General features: G+C 41.5%; 1 protein-coding gene across 1 annotated transcript in view; it reads right to left on the reverse strand.

Moving 5' to 3' along the window:
- The window catches only part of SLC38A5 (solute carrier family 38 member 5), a 49,105-nt gene that overhangs the window by 14,512 nt on the left and 6,917 nt on the right, over positions 1 to 27,676 (reverse strand). Inside the window, exons 2-12 of the mRNA XM_063294093.1 lie at positions 17,806 to 17,994; positions 14,603 to 14,687; positions 13,221 to 13,336; positions 12,851 to 12,924; positions 12,175 to 12,267; positions 11,802 to 11,883; positions 8,302 to 8,384; positions 7,469 to 7,527; positions 7,167 to 7,283; positions 6,127 to 6,206; positions 3,871 to 3,971 (exon numbers count right to left, since the gene is read on the reverse strand). Coding sequence (XP_063150163.1) covers positions 3,871 to 3,971; positions 6,127 to 6,206; positions 7,167 to 7,283; positions 7,469 to 7,527; positions 8,302 to 8,384; positions 11,802 to 11,883; positions 12,175 to 12,267; positions 12,851 to 12,924; positions 13,221 to 13,336; positions 14,603 to 14,687; positions 17,806 to 17,897 — 982 coding nt within the window. The 5' untranslated portion in view covers positions 17,898 to 17,994. The remainder of the gene's footprint in view (positions 1 to 3,870; positions 3,972 to 6,126; positions 6,207 to 7,166; positions 7,284 to 7,468; positions 7,528 to 8,301; positions 8,385 to 11,801; positions 11,884 to 12,174; positions 12,268 to 12,850; positions 12,925 to 13,220; positions 13,337 to 14,602; positions 14,688 to 17,805; positions 17,995 to 27,676) is intronic.

Genomic DNA, 27,676 nt, shown 5'->3' on the forward strand with positions numbered 1-27,676 from the left:
TGCTGAAGAAGCTGAAGTAGAGCAGTTCTATGAGGATCTGCAGCAGCTACTGGACAACACGCCTAAAAGAGATGTTATTTTCATCACGGGAGACTGGAATGCTAAGGTGGGCAGTCAAATGACACCTGGAATTACAGGTAAGCATGGCCTGGGAGAACAAAACGAAGCAGGACATAGGCTGATAGAATTTTGCCAAGACAACTCACTCTGCATAACAAACACTCTCTTCCAACAACCTAAGAGACGGTTTTATACATGGACTTCCCCAGATGGACAACACCGAAATCAGACTGACTACATCTTTTGCAGCCAAAGGTGGTGGACATCTATACAGTTGGTAAAAACAAGACCTGGAGCTGACTGTAGTTCAGATCACGAACTTCTTCTTGCACGATTTAGGATCAGACTAAAGAGATTAGGGAAGACCCACAGATCAGCTAGATATGAGCTCACTAATATTCCTAAGGAATATGCAGTGGAGGTGAAGAATAGATTTAAGGGACTGGACTTAGTAGATAGGGTCCCAGAAGAACTCTGGACAGAAGTTTGCAACATTGTTCAGGAGGCGGCAACAAAATACATCCCAAAGAAAGAGAAAACCAAGCAGGCAAAATGGCTGTCTGCTGAGACACTAGAAGTAGCCCAAGAAAGAAGGAAAGCAAAAGGCAACAGAGATAGGGGGAGATATGTCCAATTAAATGCAAAATTCCAGAGGTTAGGCAGAAGAGATAAGGAATTATTTTTAAACAAGCAATGTGCGGAAGTGGAAGAAGACAATAGAATAGGAAGGACAAGAGACCTCTTCCAGAAAATTAGAAACATGGGAGGTAAATTCCAGGCAAAAATGGGTAAGATCAAAAACAAAGATGGCAAGGACCTAACAGAAGAAGGAAGGATCAAGAAAAAGTGGCAAGAATATACAGAAGACCTGTTTAGGAAGGATAACAATATCGGGGATAGCTTTGATGGTGTGGTCAGTGAGCTAGAGCCAGACATCCTGAAGAGTGAGGTTGAATGGGCCTTAAGAAGCATTGCTAATAACAAGGCAGTAGGAGACGATGGCATCCCAGCTGAACTGTTCAAAATCTTGCAGGATGATGCTGTCGAGGTAATGCATGCTATATGCCAGCAAATTTGGAAAACACAAGAATGGCCATCAGACTGGAAAAAATAAACTTATATCCCCACACCAAAAAAGGGAAACACTAAAGAATGTTCAAACTATCGAACAGTGGCACTCATTTCACATGCCAGTAAGGTAATGCTCAAGATCCTGCGAGGTAGACTTCAGCAATTCATGGAGCGAGAATTGCCAGATGTACAAGCTGGGTTTAGAAAAGGCAGAGGAACTAGGGACCAAATTGCCAATATCCGATGGATAATGGAAAAAGCCAGGGAGTTTCCAAAAAACATCTATTTCTGTTTTATTGACTATTCTAAAGCCTTTGACTGTGTGGACCATAACAAATTGTGGCAAGTTCTTAGTGGTATGGGGATACCAAGTCATCTTGTATGCCTCCTGAAGAATCTGTATAACGACCAAGTAGCAACAGTAAGAACAGACCACGGAACAATGGACTGGTTTAAGATTGGGAAAGGAGTACGGCAGGGCTGTATACTCTCACCCTACCTATTCAACTTGTACGCAGAACACATCATGCGACATGCTGGGCTTGAGGAATCCAAGGCTGGAGTTAAAATTGCTGGAGGAAACATTAACAATCTCAGATATGCAGATGATACCACTTTGATGGCTGAAAGCAAAGAGGAACTGAGGAGCCTTATGATGAAGGTGAAAGATGAAAGTGCAAAAGCTAGCTTGCAGCTAAACCTCAAAAAAAACCAAGATTATGGCAACCAGCTTGATTGATAACTGGCAAATAGAGGGAGAAAATGTAGAAGCAGTGAAAGACTTTGTATTTCTAGGTGCGAAGATTACTGCCGATGCTGACTGCAGTCAGGAAATCAGAAGACGCTTAATCCTTGGGAGAAGAGCCACGACAAATCTCAATAAAATAGTTAAGAGCAGAGACATCACACTGACAACAAAGGTCCGCATAGTTAAAGCAATGGTGTTCCCCATAGTAACATATGGCTGCGAGAGCTGACCATAAGGAAGGCTGAGAGAAGGAAGATTGATGCATTTGAGCTGTGGTGTTGGAGGAAAATTCTGAGAGTGCCTTGGACTGCAAGAAGATCAAACCAGTCCATCCTCCAGGAAATAAAGCCAGACTGCTCAGTTGAGGGAATGATATTAAAGGCAAAACTGAAATACTTTGGCCACATCATGAGAAGACAGGACACCCTGGAGAAGATGCTGATGCTAGGGAGAGTGGAGGGCAAAAGGAAGAGGGGCCGACCAAGAGCAAGGTGGATGGATGATATTCTAGAGGTGACGGACTCGTCCCTGGGGGAGCTGGGGGTGTTGATGACCGACAGGAAGCTCTGGCGTGGGCTGGTCCATGAAGTCACGAAGAGTCAGAAGCGACTAAACGAATAAACAAAAAAAGGAGGACTGACTGAGGAGACGACCCATATTCCCCACCACCACCTCTACTGTCTGAGCCAAGCGTCTCGTTCTCCCTCATGGTACAGTAGGCCAGCAAAGAGCTACCTTTTTTTCAACCAATGGCCACTTCCCTCAAGAGACATCTATTCAGGGGGACGTGTGATGGACAGGGCTGTAACAGCTAGTGGGTGGGAGCAAAGGCTAAGTGGGTGGGAATAATTCTTTTCCATTTTAGCACTCCTTTTTCTCTCTCTCAAGCAGCAGGCTGCAAGGAAGGAATTAATATTTCATACAAGAAGCCTAAACTGTTATCTTGCAGAGGGCTTTTGAAATTAGTCTGAAATGCACAAAGCATACTCTTCTGGTAGGCAAATAGACAATTACCAGTTATCACCAGGGAGGTGATAACACTTAAGTTTGGAGCAATATGCCAGGAGCTACAGTCCAAAAAGAAGGCAGTCTCAGGACAAAGTATTTTTTTTTCAATTCAGTTGAATACAGCTATCATGATCTCTTCTTACTTGTACAATAATTTTGTTTCCTGAGACATTAAAAATTATATTACAGTACAAGAGAGGCCTCTCGTGTTAATGAACTAATTGGGGAGATAGGATTGGTTAAATTATTCAGGAATGTCCGTTGAATTGCAGAGTAGGGCATTATGCAGATTTATGTAATTCATGAAGCAAAGGACATAAATAGACTCAAAGGACATAATTTATCTCATTTGCATATCAGCATCATCATATAAATGGTGTAAATCACAGCAGAAAACTGATCTGTGATATGAAGTCCATTACACTGAGGTCCAGTAAAACCAGACCAACTTGTTCAAAACGAGACCAATGTATCAACTTTAGGGAATGCTACTGGACCGCACGTGGCCCCTGGGCCTCAAGTTATACTTAACTCTCCTATATCATTTTTGGGTGGCTGCAAGGGTTAGGGTTGGACTAAGTCCAAAAGCAGTAACCTGGAGAGGGGAGAAGATCCATTTATGATCTTTTTGCTTCTTGAAGGTGAAACGAATAGGCAGCAAATAAACTTTCCTTCCAAGATTTCCATGGAAGGAAGATTTAAGAAATCCTCTCAGTTCCATCAGATGTTTTAATCAGCGGAGATGTTGACTCTCCTTTATTGCCTTACACTTATGCTTTGCCTCTATATTGCCAGTATGTCTTCTGCAAATATAAAAGGAAGTACTACAAACAAAGATGTCATGTGAACATTGGACCAAGGGAAGCATCATACCTCTGGTAGCCATGGAGGTGAAGCAGAGAGGGAAATTCTTCCTTTCCTGTGTATGAAAGAGAATTAAGTGGCACCCCCAATAGTACCTCCTGGGAGGAACTGTCCCTTACCATAAAAGGTGAGGTAACCAAAGATAGCTGTCAGCAGATACATGGAAAACATGGCCAGGATGGAGATATTGGCTACATTCTGCATTCGACGCTTTGAAGCCCTAAGCAAGACACAAATTTCAGACCTCATTAAAACTTATTAGGTCTCTAGTTCCCTCACAGACTGGATGAGTGAGCAGGTAGTCCAAACCAGGAGTTTGGGCTTCTCAATCCTTGCTGTTGAAACCTACCAGAGCCTTAAGTGCATTCTCATGAGGGCCCCATTCCAAAGAGCGGCCTTGTGAGAGCATAAAGGCTATGCTACATGTTTTTACTCCAGTTCTGCAACCCCAGGACCTGTATTCCCCCTGGTATTATATCCATATTCAGAAATCCATATTATAGTTCCAGAATCAAGAGCTGGTTTACCAGGCTGCAAGCCAGAGGCTTTACTTCTGCAGGAAACAATGCATCTTCAGCTCCTTACAAGCAAGCTCTTCATCTCATTGGTATAGAAACAGAATGCTGCTGACTATAGCAAAGGATGGAGGGAAATGGCAGGAGAAGCCAAATAACATTCAAAAGAAAACGCAACATCTCCAAATTGCAATTTCGCAACCACATTGTGAAGGAATCATAGAGTCATAGGGTTGGGAGGGACCTTGGAGGTCTTCTTGTCAATCCCCTACCCAGGATATTAATACTGACATGATCTACAATTTCAACTGTAAAATTTTTTTTAAAAAGTCCTAGAAGCCACAGCCCTATCCTATAGCCTCATTCTCCTAGTATCTTGTATGTGAAAAGGGCTGTTGGTTCTAGTAACAAGGAAAGGCCGGGTAGATAGTTCAGGTGTATTATCCATAAAATTTTGTATGGTGGTGCAGCCCTTTGAATTGGATTCCAAAAAGATGCCACAGAGTGTGCAGGATATTGTGCAGGATATTGTTAACAACACCTACACCTCAAAAGCAGGAATACATTTTCCTGGCAGCTGTGTAGGGAAGCCATATAATCCAAAACGCTGCACAGCCCATATGTGATGTTTGGCTGTTGAAACTGCCGGCTAGAATTGCCCTTCACATGAGGGTTTCAGTGAACAAGATACACAATCCGTAATCCCATTAACAAACCCTCTGCTTGTTCTTGAAATTCAGTCAGGGAGGAAAGGAAGGTCCAAATGACATTGTTCAATAGTTGCTGCCCATCTAGGCTTTGCCATCCTGCATCTATTTTTTTCTTCTTTTTCCATTTATAAAAAAATCCATGAAGCAGGCAAAATGAAATAGTTGTTTTTGGACTGGTAGCACTATGACCTCACTGTCCGGAAATTCCCCAATTGTTATTGCAGGTTATCTACATTTACCCTGAAAGAGCAGGGGGAATAGCCTCCATTTTATTACCCTTTCTATCACCAATGCATACTTCGCTGGACTATTTCTGATCTGCATTACACAACCTTGAGTATGTTCCAACTGGCCCCAACTGCATTTTTCAGTCCTGCTGCATCTCCCCGCAATAAGCTGCATGTGAGGCATGGAGCTGCTGCTTACCTGACAAAGACCACCCTACTTTAATTTTTTAGCGTAAGAGACCCTTTGGTAGATGTTACACAAAAACTTCACATCCTGAACAATTCTCTCACACTTGGTCAAGTGTTAGTCTCTGAGCACAATCAGTCAGGGATCAGGGCTACCTTTCTCAGAGAATCATGACAACTTGTGCCCAAGACATGGCTACCCACTAAATGCTTGAGACAGATGGGTGGGACTTGCTGTGATGATGTCGAACTCTGGATGGAGAAATCCTAATCCCCAATATCCTCCCAAGCTTAAGGTGGTTTTTGCTCTCCTATATTATGTTTCTTCCGTTATATCCTCCTGTTTCCCCCTCTCATATGGCTGAAAGGAATATATTCATTTGAGCCTTTTCTGATGTGTTACCCTCCCTTCTGCTGTACCACAATTTCCATAATCCCTAGCAGCACTGATTAAGGATAATGGACATAATAGCCAACAAATCTGGAAGGTATGACACTGGAGAACTAGGTATCATGTGCCTCATTGGGTAGGGTGCCGCTAACTGTGTCTGTTCCTTCCCCATCAAGCACTGCCCTTCTCACTTTTCACTGGGAACATGACAGTGAACTTATTTTTTAGCATTTTTTTTCTCCACACAGTTCAAATTCTTTTGCACATTGTCCTTTTGTTGGTTTCCATTCCTTATATTCTTTTAGAAAATTCAGACCCTTTCTGTTTATGCTGTCAGTTTTCTCACCTGCGTAGCTCGGTGTAAATAGGAAGCACTTCTGGATGGCAAACAAAGGCAAATGCCAAGATGGGGATTGCATACGCTGTCTAGAAAAGGAGAAAGAATAAAAGTCTGTTTTTTGTTCTAACCAGAAGGTCTGAAGTTCAGAATATCTAGATTGCAGTTTTACTGAAACTCTCATTAGTAAAGTTAGATGGTAGGCAGGGTTAGGTTTTTATAACTGTATATTATAATTTTCATTGTATTATAATAGGAACAAAAAAAGCCATTCTATCCTATCAATTGCTTTTTCTACCTCTAAGACCTTCACAGTTGATTTATAGCATAGGTACATAACCTGAAGTCTTAGAGCTACATGCTACATGCACCCCTGAAAATTCTGGGTATAGCCCACAGAGTTGCTAATGGGTTTTTTTATGTGAAAGAAAATGAGTAATCTTCTTAATTTAATTAAACCGCATATAATATTTGCCATGGTTCTGCAAATATACATCTGAATACATCTTTACAGTTTAAATATTAAGTTTTGTAATTTATAAATTCTGCATCCATACTAAAATCCAGTATTTTCAACATTCAGGTTATTAAATTGATTTCCCCCCCACAAAAATGTATAGTCCATTTTCTCACACACACTCAGATTGTACCCCATTCCCATCCCCAAATAATCTATTTGCAGAATATTGTTCCCCCTCTCCCCAAAGAAAACTTGTAATCCTAGGTATGGTTACTAGGTATGGTCTGGGAATCCTACTGCACCCCAGTCCCAGTGACCTTAGTATTGGCTGTGCTTCACTGAAAGTAAAGAAAAGAAACAATGTGCTGTAGAGATTAAGATGTTGACTAAGTCCATGGAGATCGAGCTTCAAGCTCACCTTCAGCCACAAAGCTTACTGTGTGATTAGAACATGGCAGGAGACAAAGGACCACTAATTCACTTGCATCAACAGATTCCAAAAGTCTCATACAACCAAGTTGCATCTCCCTGCCCTATCATTACTCTTAATCTGTTCAATTTCACTAGATTCAGAGACCTTCATACTAACCTGAGAATTGAGAGGAAAGACTTCAGCACTACAGGCATCATGACTGGACTCCATTGTGCTACTATTCCCCACAGTATCATTGAAAGGACAGGGGATTTGGAATTTCTTGTAAATTACCTTTTTGATGGGAATGGAAAATGGATGGTGAGCATCAGGAAGGAGTATGGAGTGAATGAGAGATAAAGCAGCAAAAAAAGCAGCAACTGCACAAATCTTAAAGGACCCTGATACATATTTCCTATTTAAATTGGCACCTTTTCTTTCTGGGAGAAGCCAGAGTTTCTGGGAATTATGTAACTCACCGAGATGAGAAAGAAAAACATGCAGGTGAGTGAGAGTCCACTGGTATAACCAAGATAACCTGTGAAAAGAAGGAGGCGAATAAAGAGATTGCATCCATCTTATATACAGAACCTTGATAAAAAGCCTCTCAAAAGATTTTACAGCAAAAGAAATTTAAATATGGAAAAGGAAGCCATCACTAATTAGATATATCTGCTCTCAAAATAATGTAACTTGGATAGTTTCCTTAGTTCTAAATTGATGCAATGGCCTTATCAAATTCAACATCTATACTATAGGGAAAATTTGGGAGAAAGAGTACAGTGTGTTCAGCCTTAGAGGATGTTTAAGAATTGCAAGCAACAAATTCCATTGCAGAAAACAAAAACTTTGTGGTACAACAAGTACCACTGGCCAAAACAATAAAGCAACCTGAAAAAGTGCAATTGTTTAGTGTATGTTTATCAAATTGACATAATGGTGTTCAAACTGGGCTTCATTCAATTCACATTTATTTATTGCATAAGATTTCTAATTGTTGATTGGGTATACAATGGTTGATTTGATTTGGATTGTTAAATTTATGAGAATGGCTGATCAGTTAAATTCAGATTGGACCAATTACAAGATCAGTGTCAGTACAAGATCCTCGTAAGAAACAATGCTGATTCCCTCCAGCTGGGGATAGCACTGATGTAGGTGTATCAACCCATAGGCTGAAATGACACAATCTTGCCTTGAACTCTAAGGTAGAAGACCAGCAGTGACACAAAAAAGTACACACACACGTTCAGGCAATGTTTATCCAAGCACGCACAAGCAGAACACAAGGCAAACATTATCCATCACTTACCTAAATGTTTCATCAGAGCCAGGGGCAGGATGACACTAACGCTGACGACAATTATTAAAATTTGCCCATTCATGTACCATTCGCTGAAAAGAAAGCATCACAGTCAGATGAATCCATGAACACCACAGTTCTCTCCCTCTCTCTCTCCATCTCTCTCAGACACACACACACACTGTGAACAGCAGCAAAAGAAACCAAGGCTCCTGCATGTTTAAAGAGAGGAACTGGGTGGATGTCGTCTTATCCTTTTATCCAAAAAAAAAAAAATCCTTTTTCATATTGACTGAAAAGCATGGAGCATGATACACTTTTGCATCTGGATACCTGACCTTTTCCCTTCCAAATTTAAATCTGTATTTATTTTAATTAGCAAGTATAACTAGCCAAATACCACCTGTCCCATTTTCTTTAAGAGGAAAAGCTCAAGAGATACTGTGTGTATTTTGTACGTGGAAAAGCCTTGTGCCCCCTTCAGAGGCAAGAGGTAGGTGTCAGCCTCACTAGGCCATTATTACCAAAGATGACATTTGTCAGCCAAAGGAATCAAAGAGAGCGGGTCCACTTATAAGAGGGTACGTAAAAGACACCAAAAGACCATCTTCCCCAACCTGGACACTCTCCAGTTGGTGGACTTCAAACCCCAAAACTCTCCAGCCAATGCAGCCACTGCTGAGAATTCTTACAGTTGAAGTCCATGCATCTGCAGGGCACCAGGTTGAAGAAGGCTTGAGAGGAACTGCTGGGGTAGAAGTAATACTTGTCTACTGACGACCACAGCGTTCAGAGCAGGACAATTTTTATCTGTTTACAGTTAGCCCTCATTGGACTGAGCAGAAATTCAGAAGGAGAGCATATGCAAGTATGGAAATAAGTGAGCAGTGAATGACCCAAGACTTCTCTTGCATTGTATCATTTCTTTTTCTTTGTTTGCTGCTTGCAGAGTTGCAGCAGTGCCTAACCAGTCTGTTTGTTTTATTTGTAATTTCCTCGTAATGTTATTACGAGGAAACGAACTCTTCTCTGTTCCTATAAGGTAAAGGTTTCCCTTGATGTTAAGTCCAGTCGTGTCCGACTCTAGGGGGCGGTGCTCATCTCCGTCTCAAAGCCGAAGAGCCGGCGTTTGTCCGTAGACACTTCCGTGGTCATGTGGCCGGCATGACTGAACGGAACGCCGTTACCTGCCCGCCGAAGCGGTACCTATTCATCTACTCACATTCGCATGTTTTCGAACTGCTAGGTTGGCAGGAGCTGGGACTAGCAACGGGCACTCACCCCGTCAGGTGGATTCGAACCGCCGACCTTCCGATCTGCAAGCTCGGCAGCTCAGCGGTTTAACCCACAGCGCCGTGTCCCTATAGGTAGGCAGATTTGTCCCACCCACCTCAGACTTCCCCCCCAACCCCACTCTCTTTACTCCCCTGATCCCAATGCTAGCTATAAGCATGCATGCAGATGTTTGATACACCTGTGCAGGCACTTATTATTCAAAATAAAATAATAAAACAAAATAAGACATTTGAGAATTTCCAAATGCTGTAATCATTCACTGCCCTGAATCCCATTATAACATCCTAATGTTAAGATTGTAATATTCTGTTTGTAACAAAGAAATAATCTGTTATTCATAACAGAACTTTTAATGACAAGAATTTATGAGATCAATTAAGAAAGATTAACATGCAAAGGAACTGTCCATGGAGTGCAATGGTAGTGATATAACCTAATGTAAGTTGGAAGACTACTTTTTCCTCTTCCATCTTTACCCCAGTCCATATGAACAAGAGGGATTTTTTTAGACATACGGGTAAAGTTGAAATCTGGCTTCAGTTCCACATTTATCTGATTCAGAACTGAAAAAAACGAGATCGCATCACACATGGTTGTATTTTGACATCCATAAATGTGCTCTAGAAATCCTGTCCACTTTATTGTCTGGGCAATATTCCAGTTCAACAGCTTTTTCTACAGCTTTTTAAAATAGTATGCATAAAAAATGTCCTGTTTACTTTTGCAACGTTTTGTAGCATGTGAATGCTTTTTAAACACCTTCCCTTACTTCACATAACTTGTGAACACATATTGCCTAATAACCTTTTTAAAATTGCAAAAAACCCTTCTTTTGTTCTTTGACACATAAATGCCCTTAGATACAAGCTTTTTAAATGGACATTCCCACAATGTAAATTCTCCTTTAAACACAGTTGCCCTTCTTTCCTTCCAACTTTCAACAGCATAGTTTTTTTCCAGACATGGTTGCCAATTTTGTAGGGCAGAAAGATAAATACTCATGGACTTTAATGCTAACATTTGCCCCACTGTGACATCCAATAGCATTTCAGCAGAATTTGTGGTGAAATTCTTTTCCACCCCTAACTGGAAACTCAGGAGACAGTTTATGATTCATGGGGGAATAATCTCTGTGTCTCCTTCTCCCATCTTGTTTCAGAGGGTGGGGGCTTAAGTCCTCCAAGCAACAGAGCATTGTGGCTTGGTCCCAGATTCTCTCTGATCAGGGGAGGAATGCAAATAGGGCAGCAAGCCCCAGAAGATCCATTTATAGAAGGAAAAATTAGCCAGAAAGACCAGCTGCTTCCTTCCATAAAACTACTCAGAAACCCCTTACAGCAGCTCTGGTGCAGCAGAGTGAAAGAGGAGGAGGGAAAGAGGCGTGGTCCTCACATGGACACACCATCTCTAATTTCATTTCAGGTCACAATAGCCATAAACTGGCTCCACAAGGGAAGGTCATTAAGAGTTCAAGTCCTTAAATAATCATGGATCTGGGTGGGTTTTACCTCTAAAGGGACCTTGGAGGTCACACAACTCACTTAACCAGATCAGATAGTAGATGCATTCATCTAATATGCTAAGCTTGATCAAAATTAACCTTGGTTGGGTTTTCTGGTGGCTTAGCATGCTATGTGAACCCAACCTATTTAGATAGTTTATGTTCAATGCATATTGCAAATACAGAAAATGGATCAATTCAGTAAATGGGTTAAGCATGTTTGGTGAACACAGTCAATGTATAATTAAACTCTTCTGGACATTGTCAAAATACTGAATGTTTTCACCTGGGAATCACCCCAGACTTAGCATGCAATGGCTGAAGAATGCCCAAGGAGTAGCAGCAATGTCTAATTAACCACTTAACCTGAGAAATACCAAAGCAATAGTGAGTACCTGCAGGTCTCTTTGTCTTTCTTTTTGCAATAGATTTGGAGGCAAGCATTTAATTTAACCTCCCCTAATGTGGATTACAACTTCCATCAGCACTATCCATGTTGACTTGAGATGATGGGAGTTATACTCCAATAAATAAAGAGCATCAAGTTGGGGAAGACTGGTGTAATTCAGTCCTCTCTCTCTCTCTCTCTCTCTCTCTCTCTCTCTCTCTCACGAAGGAGCTGGTGAATGTTCATCTGTCCTGCGTAATTTCAAACAGAATGAAGTTAGGAGGATGAAGAGCTGGGAACTGAGCTGGATGGCATTTTGCTTACCCGTTGTTCACCGTCAGCCCTAAGAAGGTTTGGATCACAAGTGGCAGCTCAGATTTAACAATGAACAAGTAACTGGACATGGCTGTGAAAAGAGAAAGCGGTCAGGATCCCCTGAATTCCCTTTTTGGGGAAGAGGGAAAACAGTAAGATGGGCATTTGATTATCCACCCTCACCCTCATGCTGGAAACTGGATATTGGTCACAAATCACCATTTCCAAATCAATTTGTAATTGTCAAGATTACAGTGCCCCAGAGTCCTTTATTGAGCCCTCCTCCTTAAGTTCCATTCCCAACTACCAGAAGCAAATGTATGTAAATACACACCACTCTGTTTTCCCTTTCTGACCGAATGGGGAAGTGGGAAGCCCTTACCTCCTATGTTGTGTATTGAGATTATGACAGCAGCCACCACTTTGCCCCCATGGCCAAAGGCCTTCAATCCCAACTGTTCATATGCTCTAATTCCTAGATATGAGAGAGGAAGAGACAAAGAGTTCAGATTGGTTGGTTTGTAATTCTGGGGTGATAACATCACCGGTTCATTCATCTTACCGTTGTTCAGACTATGCTCCTTTCACGTTAGCAGTCAACATGCTAACCAATCCAGCTGCAGCAGGAATTGACATATTCCTCAACGTATTGAGTTAGAAAAGCATGCAGCTCTTCAATAATCATGGTGTTCTAAGACAAATTGTGCTCTTCAGCCACAATCTGCCTGTGCAATATAAAGGCCCATCTCTGAATGCCAAGCCATCTTCCTGGAAAGCCCCCTGATCAATATCAAAACCAAGTTTCAAGGCATTTGCAGCCTGCATTAATTCCTATTAAGTCACAGTCCTTGGGGAACAAGACTTTCAATGATGCAAACTGATAGAAGGCATGAATTCTGGGAACAGCAAAAACTTCTGAACACCACTCTGAACTCCCTTCAACACACAACCCTGCAATAAAATTCTATTTCTACTCCCAATGGGCAGTATACCTATGATTGGTGCCTTATACTATGCCACATGATCAGTACTATGGAGTCTCCTGAACTATGACTTACCAACAACTCCAGCACACTTCAGCAGCAGGTGAATGGAATAGGAGGAGAGCAAAGCAATGCAGATCAGAAGGACCCTGGGAGAAGGACAAAAATGGATGTCAAAAATTTCTTCTTCCACAGAAATGGACCTACTCGAGAATGTCTCTTCTCTGGAGACAAAGAGAATTCTTTCCAATCCTCATCTGAACTGCAAATTCTAGCCAAACCCTACTTGAACTTTCACAAGTTCTATCCAGTCCCTGGGGTTGAGTTCTTACATACCATTCAGCAGCAGTCCCACAGGTGGAAACTATGGCTGAGTTTCTACCTGCTTCCTTCCCCTTGGGTTGTGAACTTTTCCTGGGTACAATGCTGTGGGAGTTACACTCACACAAAGAGGATGATTCCTGTATTCCTCATGGCATAGGCCAGGCCCAGGATGCCACTCCCCATGATGGCGTTGCTCAGATTAAAGACTGACATCCCAAACGAAGTCTTTCCCTCAAACTGCAGCCAAGATTTAAGAAAAGAAACAAAAACCAGGTTTCAGAAATTGGGTGGAAAAACACCTTTGGGGCTTGTGGAAAACAAAGCACTAACCCTAATATAAATATAATACATAAGGATGAAGTGAAAAAAAATGATACCAACAGTGCCATTATACGTCCAAGGGTCATCCAGAAAAGAAACTTGAAATGGCAAAACATCTGGCCTGCATGAATGTCCCTCTATTGTTACCAGTGTTCTTATGTAGTGTTCTATATATTGCACTGTACCAGTCTGATGCTTGCCATGTATTTGTGAAGGTCTGAAAGGACATGTATGAAAAATAAAGGACATAAGACCCATTCAAAGCAGGCCATAAAAGGAAGAGCATTTCCCCTGAAATGTTTCATTTTGTTCAGCCTGTGGAAACATACCAGAATGAAGACTTCTAAGACACAGCAAAATATGTGATGGTTCCAGCGTGAACAGAATGAAGCTATGGTAGTCAAGTGAAAAAGGACCAGGAGATAGCAGAAGACTATAATGGTAGGGCTGGTTAAGCCTTGTTGGAAGTTATAAACGTGAGTGGCCATGATATAAATAGATAATAAAACATACTACTCCAGAGCCATGATATAAATAGATAATAAAACATACTACTCCAGAGCCATGATATAAATAGATAATAAAACATACTACTCCAGAGCCATGATATAAATAGATAATAATACTACTCCAGAGCCATGATATAAATAGATAATAAAACATACTACTCCAGAGCCATGATATAAATAGATAATAAAACATACTACTCCAGAGCCATGATATAAATAGATAATAAAACATACTACTCCAGAGCCATGATATAAATAGATAATAAAACATACTACTCTATGTCTCACGTGCAACAGTTGTGCAATGGCATTTTTCCCCATGTAAAGAAATAAATGACACTTGTACAAGGAAAATACTTCAATCTTGCTTCATTAGGGCATGCTGGATTGATAGACGTTTGGAAAACTGCATTAAGCAATAGTGGTCAGATCTGAATTTTACTTTCAAGGATAAGCAGGGGAATGGGAATCAACACGAGCTTGCTCCTTTCATGACAATGATGGAAGCAGTGTCACGGCATCTCACTGCAAGCTCTGCCCTTTTGTATGTGCATGCAGTGTCAAGTTGCACCAATAAAAGGAGAAGGCCTTGCATCACAACTCTGCTTTCCTCATTCTGCACTCCCTGTGGACACAGCCGAGTTGGAGATATATGAGTGACATCATCACTTACATCAGTGAATTGGCTCAGTTTCTTGCTGGCCGTGTGAGGCAAGAACCCATCTTGTTCTGCTGAAACACGTTCCTCTTCCTCATACCTGAAATGGAAGGAGAAACAGGAAGGGTCGGTACAGTCCTGCACCAGAGCTGCATCTGTTTAGCATCACAAATCAGTGGCTCAAGCTAAGTATTGCGAGGGCACGCTCTGTTCTAATTCAAGTATCTGAAGCTTTAGAGAGGACGGAAAGGAACGAAGGAGACGAAGGAGGGGAAACAGAAAGTAGATGAAACCATCATGTATTTTTGTAATTAGCCTAAGTATTGAACTATTAATCTGATTTACATATTGCTTGGGTTGTTCTAATAAAATTAATGTGTTAACTCTTAAAAAATATATCTGGCAATCTTGACTCTCTTGCCAAATTCTGATGCAACTGTACAATGAAGCCAGTGCATTAATGTTAATGAATTAAATTACTACTAAGCTTTGCCTTTGCTTCAATTATTTGGAGATAATTACCGTGGTGGGTTGTAACAATTATCTTGAATTGGGAACAGCTAGACCAACCTTCCCTAATCTGATGCCCTACAGATCTGTTGGACCAATTCCCAGAATCCCTAACAACACAGTCAATGGCAAGAGACGGAAAGAACAGCAGTCCAAAACCTCTTAGTGGCACAAGTCTCCCTTACTCTTCTTAATGGAGAGGCTGGATGGGTATGTTTGTGACTGTGAATGAAAAAAAAAAAAGCAACATTCTCAACCATTCTGTCTTATCATTATGCCAGACTGGGCAGTCAAAGTTTGGAGCTGAAGCTGAACTTCCATTTGCACAAGGAAATTCCTGCCCAATCCCTCCAGAAGCAGATTTTAAGAAATCCCAGAGGGCTGCAATGGGAATGGACTTGCGGTACATCCGTTTTTCCCAAAATGGTTTCATATATAGAAGGGATATAGAATCTGAGCTATTCCCCTGTATCAGCCTAGGCTCTGTCATCTAAGCAACCAGCTTTTACTCTCTGCTCTTCCACTCAGAGCATTCTCAATAGATGAGGCAAAAAGTCTGTGCAATTCTACAACTAGCTTCCACAGAACAGACCTAGTTCTTCTCAAACTGGAGGCTCTGTCTAGCCTTCACAGCTAGTAGTGCTGCCCTCTATATGAATCTTTCTAAACCACGGTTTCTCAACCAGGGTTCCGTGGAGCCCTAGGGTTCCACAAGAGGTCCCTAGGGGTTCCCCGGGAGATCATGATTTATTTAAAAAATTATTTCAAATTCGGGCAGCTTCACATTAAAGAGGTAAGTTTAATTCTTTATTTTCAGTTTAAGAACACTGTTAATGCATATATATAGGCCTACCCGTGAAATGAATATAATAATTTTGTAACTTCTGGCCTATATTTGAGCCTGAATGTGCAGGGGTTCCCCAAGGCCTGAGAAATATTTCAAGGGTTCTTCCAGGGTCAAAAGGTTGAGAAGGGGTGATCTAATCAGATGTCAGCTATTTACTACTGTATCACCAAGCCTCACAGCAGGAAATTTTTCCTGAGAACAGAATTTCCGTATGTCAAACCTGAAATCAAGCCTTGTAAACGGTGCTGCCATGGTTACTTTCTCTTGCCGTTTAGTTGTCCTGTGCCAAATCTGGAGCATGAAAATGGCTATTCAGATGTAGCTTAAGGGGACACCTGCCATTAATTCCTGAACCACATAAACAACTGGAAATTTGGTACCCTTGCTACTGAAGGTGACTGTTGATTATGCAAAATAGTGCTTCCTGCTGCCAGTGCAAAGAAAGAACATGTGAGTGTGCTAGTTCAAACTGACGACTTCTGATAGTATTTCTACCTGGCACCTGGAATGAATGACATATCTTCACCACCAGGGTGGGAGCTGAAACAGTTTTGGGTAGTTTCAGTGAAAATAAAAAAGAGAAAAAAGGCCTGAACTGGAAGCTTGGCAGAACATGCGACTAAGAGGGGTTTTTTTTGCTGGCAGAGCAGTTGCTAAAACTTTGGAGGTTAGACTGATGATCTGTGTACTAGTTTTGCCAGTAGAAGCATTTGCTTCTCAACCTGTATCTTTCTAAACTACCCATGTTGTCTCCAGGGCTCTTTATGTTACAGGGTTTTTTTCCCCATGTGGGGAACTCCTGATGTCTCTTTGCCTAACCTGAATTCCTGCTTTTCTGGCTTCCATCCTGCCTGCGCCAATTAATTTCTATCTTTCTCCCATGCTGCCCAGTTCTGCATGCCCAACCCTCTCTTCTTCCTAGCTTCCAAACTAAGAATATGTGAATTGTCAATTTCACTCCCTTCCCCATTTTCCCAGCCTTAAGTTCCTTCTGTTCCATTTCTCATCTTTCCTCCCAATATTCTTTCAATAATCTTTACATTTTGTGCAGTATTTCTGAGCTGTGACCCACATCTGCAAAGTGCGGATACTGTGGGAACATAAATGCACATTTCAGTTTGCCAAACTTTGGGAACTGTGAATTCAGTTAATTTTCATTTATAGGTCGTCCTCGTTGAACCACCACTCATTCAGGGACCGTTCAAAGTTATGATGGCACTGAATGAGGTCCTTGTAGTTACAGCCATCGCAGCATCCCTGAAGTCATGTGATTGTGATTCAGGTGCATGGCAACCAGTTCACAGTTACAATGTTGCAGCATCCAGCAGTCACGTGATCACTATTTGTGACCTTCGCTTTGCTTCCGACAGGCAAAGTCAATGGGGAAGCCGACAAGAGGTCACAAATGGCAATCATGTGACTGTGGGACACTGCAACCACACAGGATTCACCTAACAGGATTCGCAGGATTCGCCCAGTGGCAACTGGGACTGTCCCAACTGCCGTTGTAAGTCGGTGTGGCCATGTGATGTTGCTCTTTACGACCATGTCACTTAGCAATGGAGGTGCCAGTCCCAATTACCATATTTAAGTGAAGACAACCTGTACATTTGTTTATTCTGTTTATATCCCACCTTTTCTCTGAGAGCTCAGTGTGGTCCACATACAGAGTCTCCCCCTTATTTTATCCCCATAAGTGTGAGGTAGGCCGGGCTGGGAGTAGGATTGGTCTGAAGTCAGTTTCACAGCCAAGTGGGAACTTGATCTGGGTCTCCTGGTCCCAGTCTAACATCTTAATCACGTTACACCACACTGGGTGTGTTTCAGACCAATTTCTCTGTCATTGCTACCAAAGACTCACCCATCCTCCAGGACAGCTGCTTTGTCACTATCAGGGATGGCACCATTCAATCTTTCAGTGCCAATCTCACTTCCCATCTTTTGCAGTTCCATCTTTGCAGTCAGTGGGGCGTTTGCACACAGATGTGGGTAACGTCTTCAATCAACCGCCAGCAGCAGCAAGAGCAGTGAACTGAGTTCAGCAGGACACCTGAGGACATGGAGAAGACTTCAGCAAGCAGCACTCAATACTGGGCGGATGTGGGGGGGTTGGAATAGGATAGTACTGAGAATCCAAATACTAAATATTCTATTCCCAGCTGCAGGTGTGGGTAAGAGGTGGGGGGAGGGGACAGGAGGCACTGCCCGAATAGCTTTGCCACTATAATGAAAAGGTAGTGCATGCCAAGAAACATACAGAGATTCCAACCCCTTGCCTGGGGGAGAGTCTGTCCTGAGAGAGGGTAGGTGAGGAAGGATGTTAGCCTGTTCCCTCTCCCATCCACACCTTTAAGCATGAGTTGGCAGGCTGCTTCACTAAGCATTTTCACAGATCTGCATGCAATTGCCAGGAAAGATGGCACGTACTCAGTGGTGTACAAACTGCTCTATCGGCCCTCCTCCCCTAACAATAACTATTATACACCAAGGTAACACAAAACGTTACACTCATGGGGGAAAGCACATTAGCCCTTTGTGTTTCTTTCTCCTCCTGCATTTCTCAAAGATTCTGGCTTGAGAGAGGATGGCTTTTACTGTAGTTATGTGTAAGGACCCAGGTGGGGAGGGAGTCTTTGAAAAGGAAGACACAGAAGCTGTGCGAGAAACATGTGGAATGCACAGTGGTTGCATTCACACCACAGGATTACTGAATTAACTCATTTCTGTGTTCATAGGGTACAATAAATCCACATTGACCAAACAGGCAGGGTTCACCTAACAGGCTAAGCCACAAAAAAACTAGTCAAGGTGAAAACTAACCAAGCTTAGCCTGTTGTCTGAATGCAGCCTTTAGCTCTTGAACTGAACCAGTTCAGCAAATTTCATGGACCCAGCCATACCTGGGAGAGAAAGCTCACTCCTAAATGCACAGAAAGAATAATCCACAAATTTGCAGAGCTACCTTCTTACTCAGTTAAGTGGTTAGGGCATTTCATCCAGACTCTTTTCTACTCTTCTCAACCTGGCGCCCTCCAGATTTGTTGGGGATACCACACACACACACACACACACGTGCTGATTAACATTCTCTCTCGTAGCTCCACAATTCATCTGCTCAATGCTCCATTAAAGCTCCATTAAAGCTTGTGGGCTGCAAGAGGTCCCTCGGCCTACACTTTCTGACCTCTGGAGTCTTTGCAATTGGCCTGCTGAAACAGCCAATTTATTTCACTTAAGAGTTTTGTTTTAGGTTTTATATTTATTAACCTTTTTGGAAAGGGCCTTTGTTTTGTCTTTGTGTGGGTTTGTTTTGGTTTGGTGCTTTTGCTGCTAGCCCTGCTCACTTCAGCATCACTGCACATCACTGCCCCACACAATAACTGCAATATCTACAATAACAGTGCTGCCTTGGGGGCAAAAAAAGTTGTTAATTCTGACCATTATGGTCTGTAGACCCACCAAGGCCATGATCTCAATGAACAGTTTCCAGCATATAATGGGCACTAACTCCTCCATGTCAGTGAGTGAATGCATAGTGGCTGTATGGGATAATTTAGGCAGAAGTGATGGGAATCAAACTCACTGATGAAAGTTGCAGTCCAAAACTCAGTTGGAGGGCAGTAACCTGGAGAAACTGATGTTGGAGTTCAGTTCAGGCAGTCTGACCAAAAGATGAAGCAGAGGGGACGCTTGAGATTTTAAGTTCTGGCTTCCGGTGGGAATGGCGCACTGAACAGCTGTGCCCGCAGGTTCAGCAGGTGGAGCTGACAATGCGGTAATTTTTTTCGGGCTCAGGCAGGTTTTTCTGAAGCCCAGAAATGTTCTACGGATCAAGGAGAATACCTGGAATCATCCCATCTGTCATCCGGACGGCTGCTTGCAGCCAGAAGATTGCAAACAGCGTTTCACATTTGACTGGTAAGAGCCAGCCGGGAGGCGGGGACTTCATCACTTTCCAAGCTGTGCTGTAGCCTTAAAGGGACACTAAGACCAGCCACCCCATTTATTAATCACCAATTTGTTCTTTTTTTAAGTATATGTACCCTAAGAGAGGCTTTCTACAGTGAAGAGAAGCTGACTTGGTGCTTAACGTTATTTTTGAGATTACTTTTTTTTTTTTTAATTCTTTTAAGTTTTGGATTTCATTTTCCTTCCAAATATAAAGGAGGATTGAGAGTAAACAATTTTGTTATTATTTTTGTACTAAATCTGAAGATATTAGCATCTACACGGTGAATCGGCTGATTGGAACCTTCAGTTTTCTGTTCTCACTTTCCTTTGAGAACTGTCTGCTATCTCACTCTCACTTTATGTAAACACATTCCAGAATCCTTCCATAGCTTCAACTTTCGCTGATTAAGCTCCTAGGGGGCGCCATAATTTACTGCGTGAGACATGGAGGATTTCAAACAGATTCTGACTTTCACCGGGATTTTAAACAGATTTCTTCTGACTTCTATCAAGCTTTTATGCAAGATATCCAGGACACTGTGGAAAATATGAGATCTAAAATGTGCCATCAGGTTGGGGATGTGGTGGATGAAACTGAGGAATTTAAGAGTGATAGAAAGGGTTTTTTTAAGACTGAGATTGGGATTTTTATGAAGATGCTGGATGAAGACAGGATAATGGAGTTGGAGAAATCTAAGGGAGAGAGTGATCTGCAAGCCATAGGTAAAATCGATCTCCTGGTGGAATGCCATGAAATGAACCTGGAATCTTTGAGGGGGGCAGTTGGGCTGTTTGATTCTTTCAAGAGGAAAGCTCTGTGCACATTGTGGGGATCTGTAACTGCTCTGGTTTGTTTTGAAGTGGGATAAGGGTTGAAGAATGCTCATCTGGTTTGCGTTAAGGATTTGACTGATGTTATTCCCTTCTAAAGATATGGAATTACTGTTTTGAATTGTCTTTGTTTTTTGGGTTTATGAAGATTAAAATTATTAAAATTGTTGCATTATTAAGTATAATAGCAAACAACTTATGTGCCTTTTAATTTGATTATTATACTAGACAGAAATGCATAGAATAGCGGTAGGAAGGGAATAATTAAATATGTTTTATCTTTTGGAGGGGAGAAAGATGTTTAGGAGGTTTATATGAACTTTTTTTTCTTTATTTTAATGTAAGGGGAGAGGAGTAACTGTACTTAGTGATTTTTATTATGTGCTGAAGTGGATAATGTGGTGTTTTGGTTTAATATGGAATAAGAGATCGATTACGGAAATTTTTGTATATCCTTGCTGTTAAAAGTCGGAAGCCGCATCTTTTTGTAAATTTGAAAAAAAAATTCTCGTGTTTCTGCACTTTTTCATTTTTTTTCTTTCTTTGTAGTTTTTTGGTTTTTTGTAGTTTTTATTCTTCTCTTGAAACCTAATAAAATTTACTATTAAACAAAGAGACTATAAGTTCTATTTAGAATGCAGAAAGGTAGGACTGGCAGGTCTGAATAAGCAGGCACCATACACTAAGACACTCTCTACCATAAGGCTAATTAACGTAAAAGTCTATATTGTTCCCACCCCCACCCCCACCCCAGCAGTATGTTTCTTAGGTCCTTGACTTACATTACAAGCTGAACTCAGGAGTTAACGCTTTTACCCATCTCTGTAAATTAGAAAAAATACAGTGCATGTTTGCCAGGCAAATTGCACACAGGCCCCAGGTCTCTGAGCCTCCGTAAACTGAAGACAGCAAAAGGCTTCTGCCGTACAGTATTTTCTGGAAGGACAGTTAGTTTTCTAACCTGCACCACACTATAAATTTAATAGAAGAGAAATCCTGAGGGGAGACGGGAAGGCAAAATTTCCCATTCCTCAATCAAACAGCATGTTATGTTAACTGCATGTTTGCATTTTCACATGACTACCCAAACGAGAGTTATCGGGCAAATGAGACCTTTAGCTTTTATCCCATCCCACAGTAGTCCAAATAATCCCTCCCAACTTCTAGCTGTCTGAACGAGAGCTCCCATCAATAGTGATGGGAACAGTCCCAGGGTAAGAAAATACAGCTACTGACAGGAGAGGCACATGGCCTCTGGGACCCAGGAACCCAAGAGTTAACTGTGCCACCTGGGAAAAAGCTCTGAGGCTGGGTGGGGCAGAAATGCAAATGGGGTGTCTGGCTGGTGCCTTGATCTTTAACCGCATCCTTCCCTCGGAGATATATTCCCACAGAAAACATAGAACAAGTGCTTTCTATCCTGGCTGGGATGGGCCAATGGGTCCCACCAGGCTTGGGAGTAATAACTGTGACTGGATTCCTCAGTTCTTCTTTCAGGCTGTGGGAAGTATAAAAGAGCAACTGTAGAGAATCTGTGCCCTCTAAATACTGTGAAAGTACAGTCGTTCCAGCCAGCTTGTCCAACACAGCAACACTGGGAGGCTTGCTGTCCCTACTATGGCATGTAAGGGGGTGAACGCAAAAGCTCATAAAGTCTGCAGTCCAGTGGTAATCCCTTTCCAAAACAAAGGGAACGGCTAGGTTCTCGAAACATGCTAAGCCAAAACATGACTGGCTGATTTGAGGGTCAATGTATTGTGTGAAATCAGTCCCTGTGATTAGTTTCTTGTTCAGTGTGTTGGGTTAATCATTCATTAACCCAGACAATGCTGTTAACCATGGTTAAGTAACCAAGGGTAACTGTCCTGCAAACACAGCTGACCGGTGTCCTGGTTTTGGCCTGGTGTTTCCATTTGGTCATGTCACTTGTGATTCTAGGTCAGGGGTTCCTAAACTTTCTGCCATCACACCTCCCCTAAAAATCCAAACACCAAAATGAACACAAATGAGCAATGAAAACAATACAATGAAACTTTGGAAAGGTGGATTTATTAACTAAAATGTTCTTCACACCTCCCCTGGACTCTGCTTACACCTCACAGTTTGAGGAACCCTGTTCTAGGTGCTTTTCCAGAAACACACACAGAGTGCTAATCAGGGTGCAAACACAGGAGTTAGAATCTGGGCAAAAGGAAAGGCTGGCCTGATGTGGTTGAACTACAAAAATGCAGGCAACCCACAAAAACTTGTTCCCAGGACACTCCTAAAGTAAAGGGGGTGGGAAGAAAGAAAAAGAGGGCAGGAAATAAAAATCAAGAATTTAATACCAGCTGTAGCTGGGTTTTATGGTCCTTCCTTTCTGCAATAATATTTCATATTGCAATAGCTAGTTGCCATCCTTCAGCCACAGAAATGGAGCACCAGTGGGCTACTGATTTGTGGACTTCTTTAATCTCTCCTACTGGTGAATTTTTCACGAACACAACTATGACTGACAGTACTAATTAAATATGTTTAAGTTCAATTGTGTTCAGAGTGGCTTCTTCCCTGAGAAATGTGCATGAGATAATAGTAAAAGAATTATGTCATTAAACTTAACAATATCTCGTATGAAAGCTTGCCTTTACCTAGAGATTTAAGAGTTTTACCCAGGGTTTTTAAATATCTGGTTAAACACTGTGATTTATGTTAATTGTAGTTAATAATGATGATAACTGCAGGCTTACACATTGCACAAAGCCATAATATGGTTTTGTCCCTGCTTAAGTGTTATCTAAACCTAGCTTGCAACAATATTATAGTTTGCAAACCATGGTTTGTGGCTTAGCATGAGTGAATGCAGCCAATCATGGCTTGTTTAATAAACCTCAGTGAAACAAACCATGAGTCCAGATCTTACTGCAGAGGAAATACTTCAGTCCTTTTCTAAATATCAGTAAACTGGATTGAAATGAAATACATCTAAACCAATCACAAATGACAGGCTCATTGCGCACACAACTGGGCACTCATAATCAAGGACCAAACAACTAAGGTGTCATTTCACCACACCATACCACAGCACTGCCACCCCCACAATCTTCATCCCATTTCTAGGTCAGAAATATCAGCGTGATCTTCAAACATTAGAAAGTGACGATGGGTTATCTCTATGCTGGGCATGAGAAACTCTTTCAGCCTATGGGCCCCAATCGCTCAAGAAAACCCAAGAGACAACTGTCAGCAGTGATGGGAAGACAACCAAAAATGTCTGTACCCAATAGCAGAAGGGCCAGAAGGGCCATTTCGCTTCTCTCTCTCTCTCTCTCTCTCACACACACACACACACACACACACACACACACCACTTCCTTCTCGCTTTTTTTTTTCTGTCCACTGACATCCATCGACTCTTTTCAAAAGTCTGATCACAGGGGAAGACTTTTGGGGAAGGGGACTGAAGTTAACCCTGCCCTTCTACATGTCACAGTCACTACGAAAATGTGCCGATGCAGAAAATTAAGCTTTTCAGAAGCCTCTACTAACCGAAGTACAAAAGGAAAAAAAGGAAATAAACTGAGTCTCCCACCAATTTACTCAATATAACTAGATTATGTTAAAGGCATAAAAGCAAGCTGGATGATTTTCTGGTGAGTTGGCCATTCTGTCTCCAAGAATGGCATGTTTCCAAGGAATGTTATGGTGACATTACAAGTATCTTGGCTGGCAATGTGAATGCATGTATACTTTTATATACAGAAGATGCCTGTTGTTGGCTGAGAACCTGAATGATTTACAGGGAATGTTCAATAGGTTGTATGATACAATGCAGTCTGTAGTGAGAAATCAATGTTTAAAAAGCAAACTTTGCGGTATACTTTTCTGCTACTTTGCCATATGGAAGTGAGAGTTGGTTGTGTCAGGAGAACAACAGAAGTCCATCGATACAGTAGCAATGGGGTACTTGTGTGATAACAAGACAGAATCAAAACTAATTGGATGAATTTCTATAAAATGAATACAGTGTGCAGTATGAAAATAGTTAGGTGAAGTGGCATAATCACATACAGGTAGCTGAAAGCTTTATATGGTCTGACGAAAAACCAGAGTATGTCATACACAGTAGAGAGAGTAAATGAGGATCAAATTGCAAAACAAATACATGAAGAGTGAATAGGCCAAGAATGGAAAGATTGAGTCTTTCCCATTCATGGGTCTTTCTCAGTAATCTCAGCAGAGATCCTTAAGAAGACAGATGTAAGCATACATACAAAATTATGGCAAACAAGGGATTTCAAATACGTACACTGGTCCATGAACGAAAAACCCATCAGAACAGGTATAATAAATGTATGGCATATTTTGAATGACCTGCCCACCCCCAACTGGAATAGTTTTTAATAACAAAAAAGCAAGTTAGAAATGTTCTAAACAAACATGAAGAAAAAAAAATACACAAGATTCCTGCCAGTGTGGAAATTTAGTTACAATTCCACCTCTAACTCATAATAGGAGAGCAATGATTGGACATAGACAGGAACCACCTCCCTCAAAGCAGCCTTGGGCACAATCATGACTTGTACTTTTGAACAATTAAACAACTCGTATCAAATTTCTGAAATGTCCTCCTAAAGATGACATTTCCAACCACTGAGTGCATTTCAGGTAATTTACCTCAGAATCAATTTTATTTATTCATGTGTTGCATTTCTGTACACAGATACAGCAAAACTGGAATAAGATAAATGGAAAATAAAGATAATTATTTTCTCCCTGAAGAAGTATAATACAGAAGTAAGAAAAAACAACAAGCCACTTTTTAAGTACAGTCCAACATTCTGCGACTAGGCCCTCTGAAGATAGGTTGGGCTATCACTTCCTTCCAGGACAACTGAAATGAAGGGATTTATAGTCTAATGAATTTAGGGATTGCAAAGTTGGGGAAATGGTAGGAAGAAGAGCAGACAGAGGTCAGATGGGCTATGGCTCCTGACCTGGACTTTAAAAGCTGTAGAAGTAACTCTAAAATAACAGGGTTTCTTCTTCATCCTTCCATCTTTAGGCTGTTAATGGCTTCAGCAGTTACATTTCTTTAAAGTTAAAAGGCACAGGAAGCTTACTAGGCAGCAAATTCATAACTGAAGTCACCACTGGAGTAAGTAAAAAGCACTGCCTGCATCACACAGACCTCTTCATAATGTAATGTTTTGTGCATTAATTTTACCAAGCCTCAACCCTCATTGTCATTCACCACTGTGTGATCCCCTGACCCTTTCTGCTATTTTTTCCTCTTAATCCGAATAAATAGTTTAGGGAGAAAAACCTGGAACAGAAGCACTAATCTCCAGAAAGGTGGGTTTTCCATAGCACTTTACTTCTCTGGTTTTGTCTGCAGTGTGTGTGTGTGTGTTGTGTGATTTCAGCAATAGCAAAAACCATTTCTCTCTCTCCTGTTATTTGGAAGACTTTTAGTAAACCCCCACATGCACCTTTTTTCTTCGCAACGTTCATAACCTACTACTTCTTGGAGAACACAAATCAGTTTACATGACGGCATCCCTTAATTTTAGCCCACAACAATCCTCTAAGTCAGCGGGCTGAGAGAGTACAACTGTGGCCTGTAGTCAAGTGGGGATGTAAACCAGAGGCTTCCTGGTCCAAGTCCAGCATTTTAATCATCACAGAGTCTCTTCAGACACTAGAATTCAAACTACCAGTGCATGTTTTGCAACAAGCTCTACTCTTGATTCTCTGAGTAGAATATTCCTGTCCATGTTCAGAATTTTTTTTTCAAAAAGCATTATTAAACAAACAACTATTGCTAAATGCCAGTATGATGACATTAATTCTTCAGAAAGGAGATGGGTGTGCAGAGTAACCACAAACCTTTAAGTAGATAATGTCCAGACCACTAATCTCTAGAATGAGTTCTTTTCATAACAATCTCTCTTTGATAACCTCAAGAATCCTGTTATTACAAGCATGTTGTAAATTACAAGTTCTTTCACTGTTGCAGCAGACATGTTTATTTGTAGCAGCAGATAGTACAAGTCTGTACTATCGCAACATTGGCTTCTTCCAATGTTACAAAATACAAAACCATCACAATTCAGCAGAGGTTGGAGCAAGTGAAAAGCATTTCTGGTTCTGAGTTCTAGTACAAAAAATTTAAAAGGAGATGAACACAAAGGCAGGGGAAACACCTGCACACATGCTCACAACAACTAATGCATTCAGGAGAAACACCATGGAAAAGGTGGGAGGCTGAAGGAGGCAGGAAGAATGTGTAGCAGTCTTAATACAATCCATTCTTTGCTCAATGATTTGGGTGGGATCCAGCAAGTTTCTTTGCAGTAAATCCAAACAGAGGTTAATGTGTGGACATTATGTGGAAGTTTCAAGAAATACACAGAAATGCAGCAAAGTAATGCAAAAGTAGACTCACATCTGGTTATAGGCTATTTTCCCACACCTCATTTAGTCTACTGTCTTGGCCCATAGTAGCCAGGGATGATAAAAGTTGTACCCTAAACACATCTGGAGCATACCAGGTTTGTGTTAGTCATAACTAGGGAGATGTCCCATATTCACTCCAGGGCTCCATTCTGCTGGAGGAGGAGGGTCATTGCATACTCAGAGATCAGTCTTTGGCTATTACTTGAGAACCAATGTTATGAAATCAAGTGAAGTGGTCATCTCTTATTGAAGAGAAACTGTTTTTCTGAATTACTCGGCCTTCCCATTTGTAACTGTGGTTAGGAGTAAGCATGTTTGAGAGGAGGATCAGGTGCAGGGAATATAAGACCTTCCAGATGTTGTTGAACTACAACTCCTAGAATTTACAGCTGGCATGGCCTACAGAATAGGTTGCTGGGAGTTCATCCATCTGAAGGCCATAGGTTCTTTGCCCTTAAAACATAAAAAATGGTGAGGTGGTATCTACAGTACATGATGATATCACCTCACAATTT

This window comes from Candoia aspera, chromosome 2 (assembly GCF_035149785.1).
Source record: "Candoia aspera isolate rCanAsp1 chromosome 2, rCanAsp1.hap2, whole genome shotgun sequence".
Taxonomy (NCBI): Eukaryota; Metazoa; Chordata; class Lepidosauria; order Squamata; family Boidae; genus Candoia; species Candoia aspera.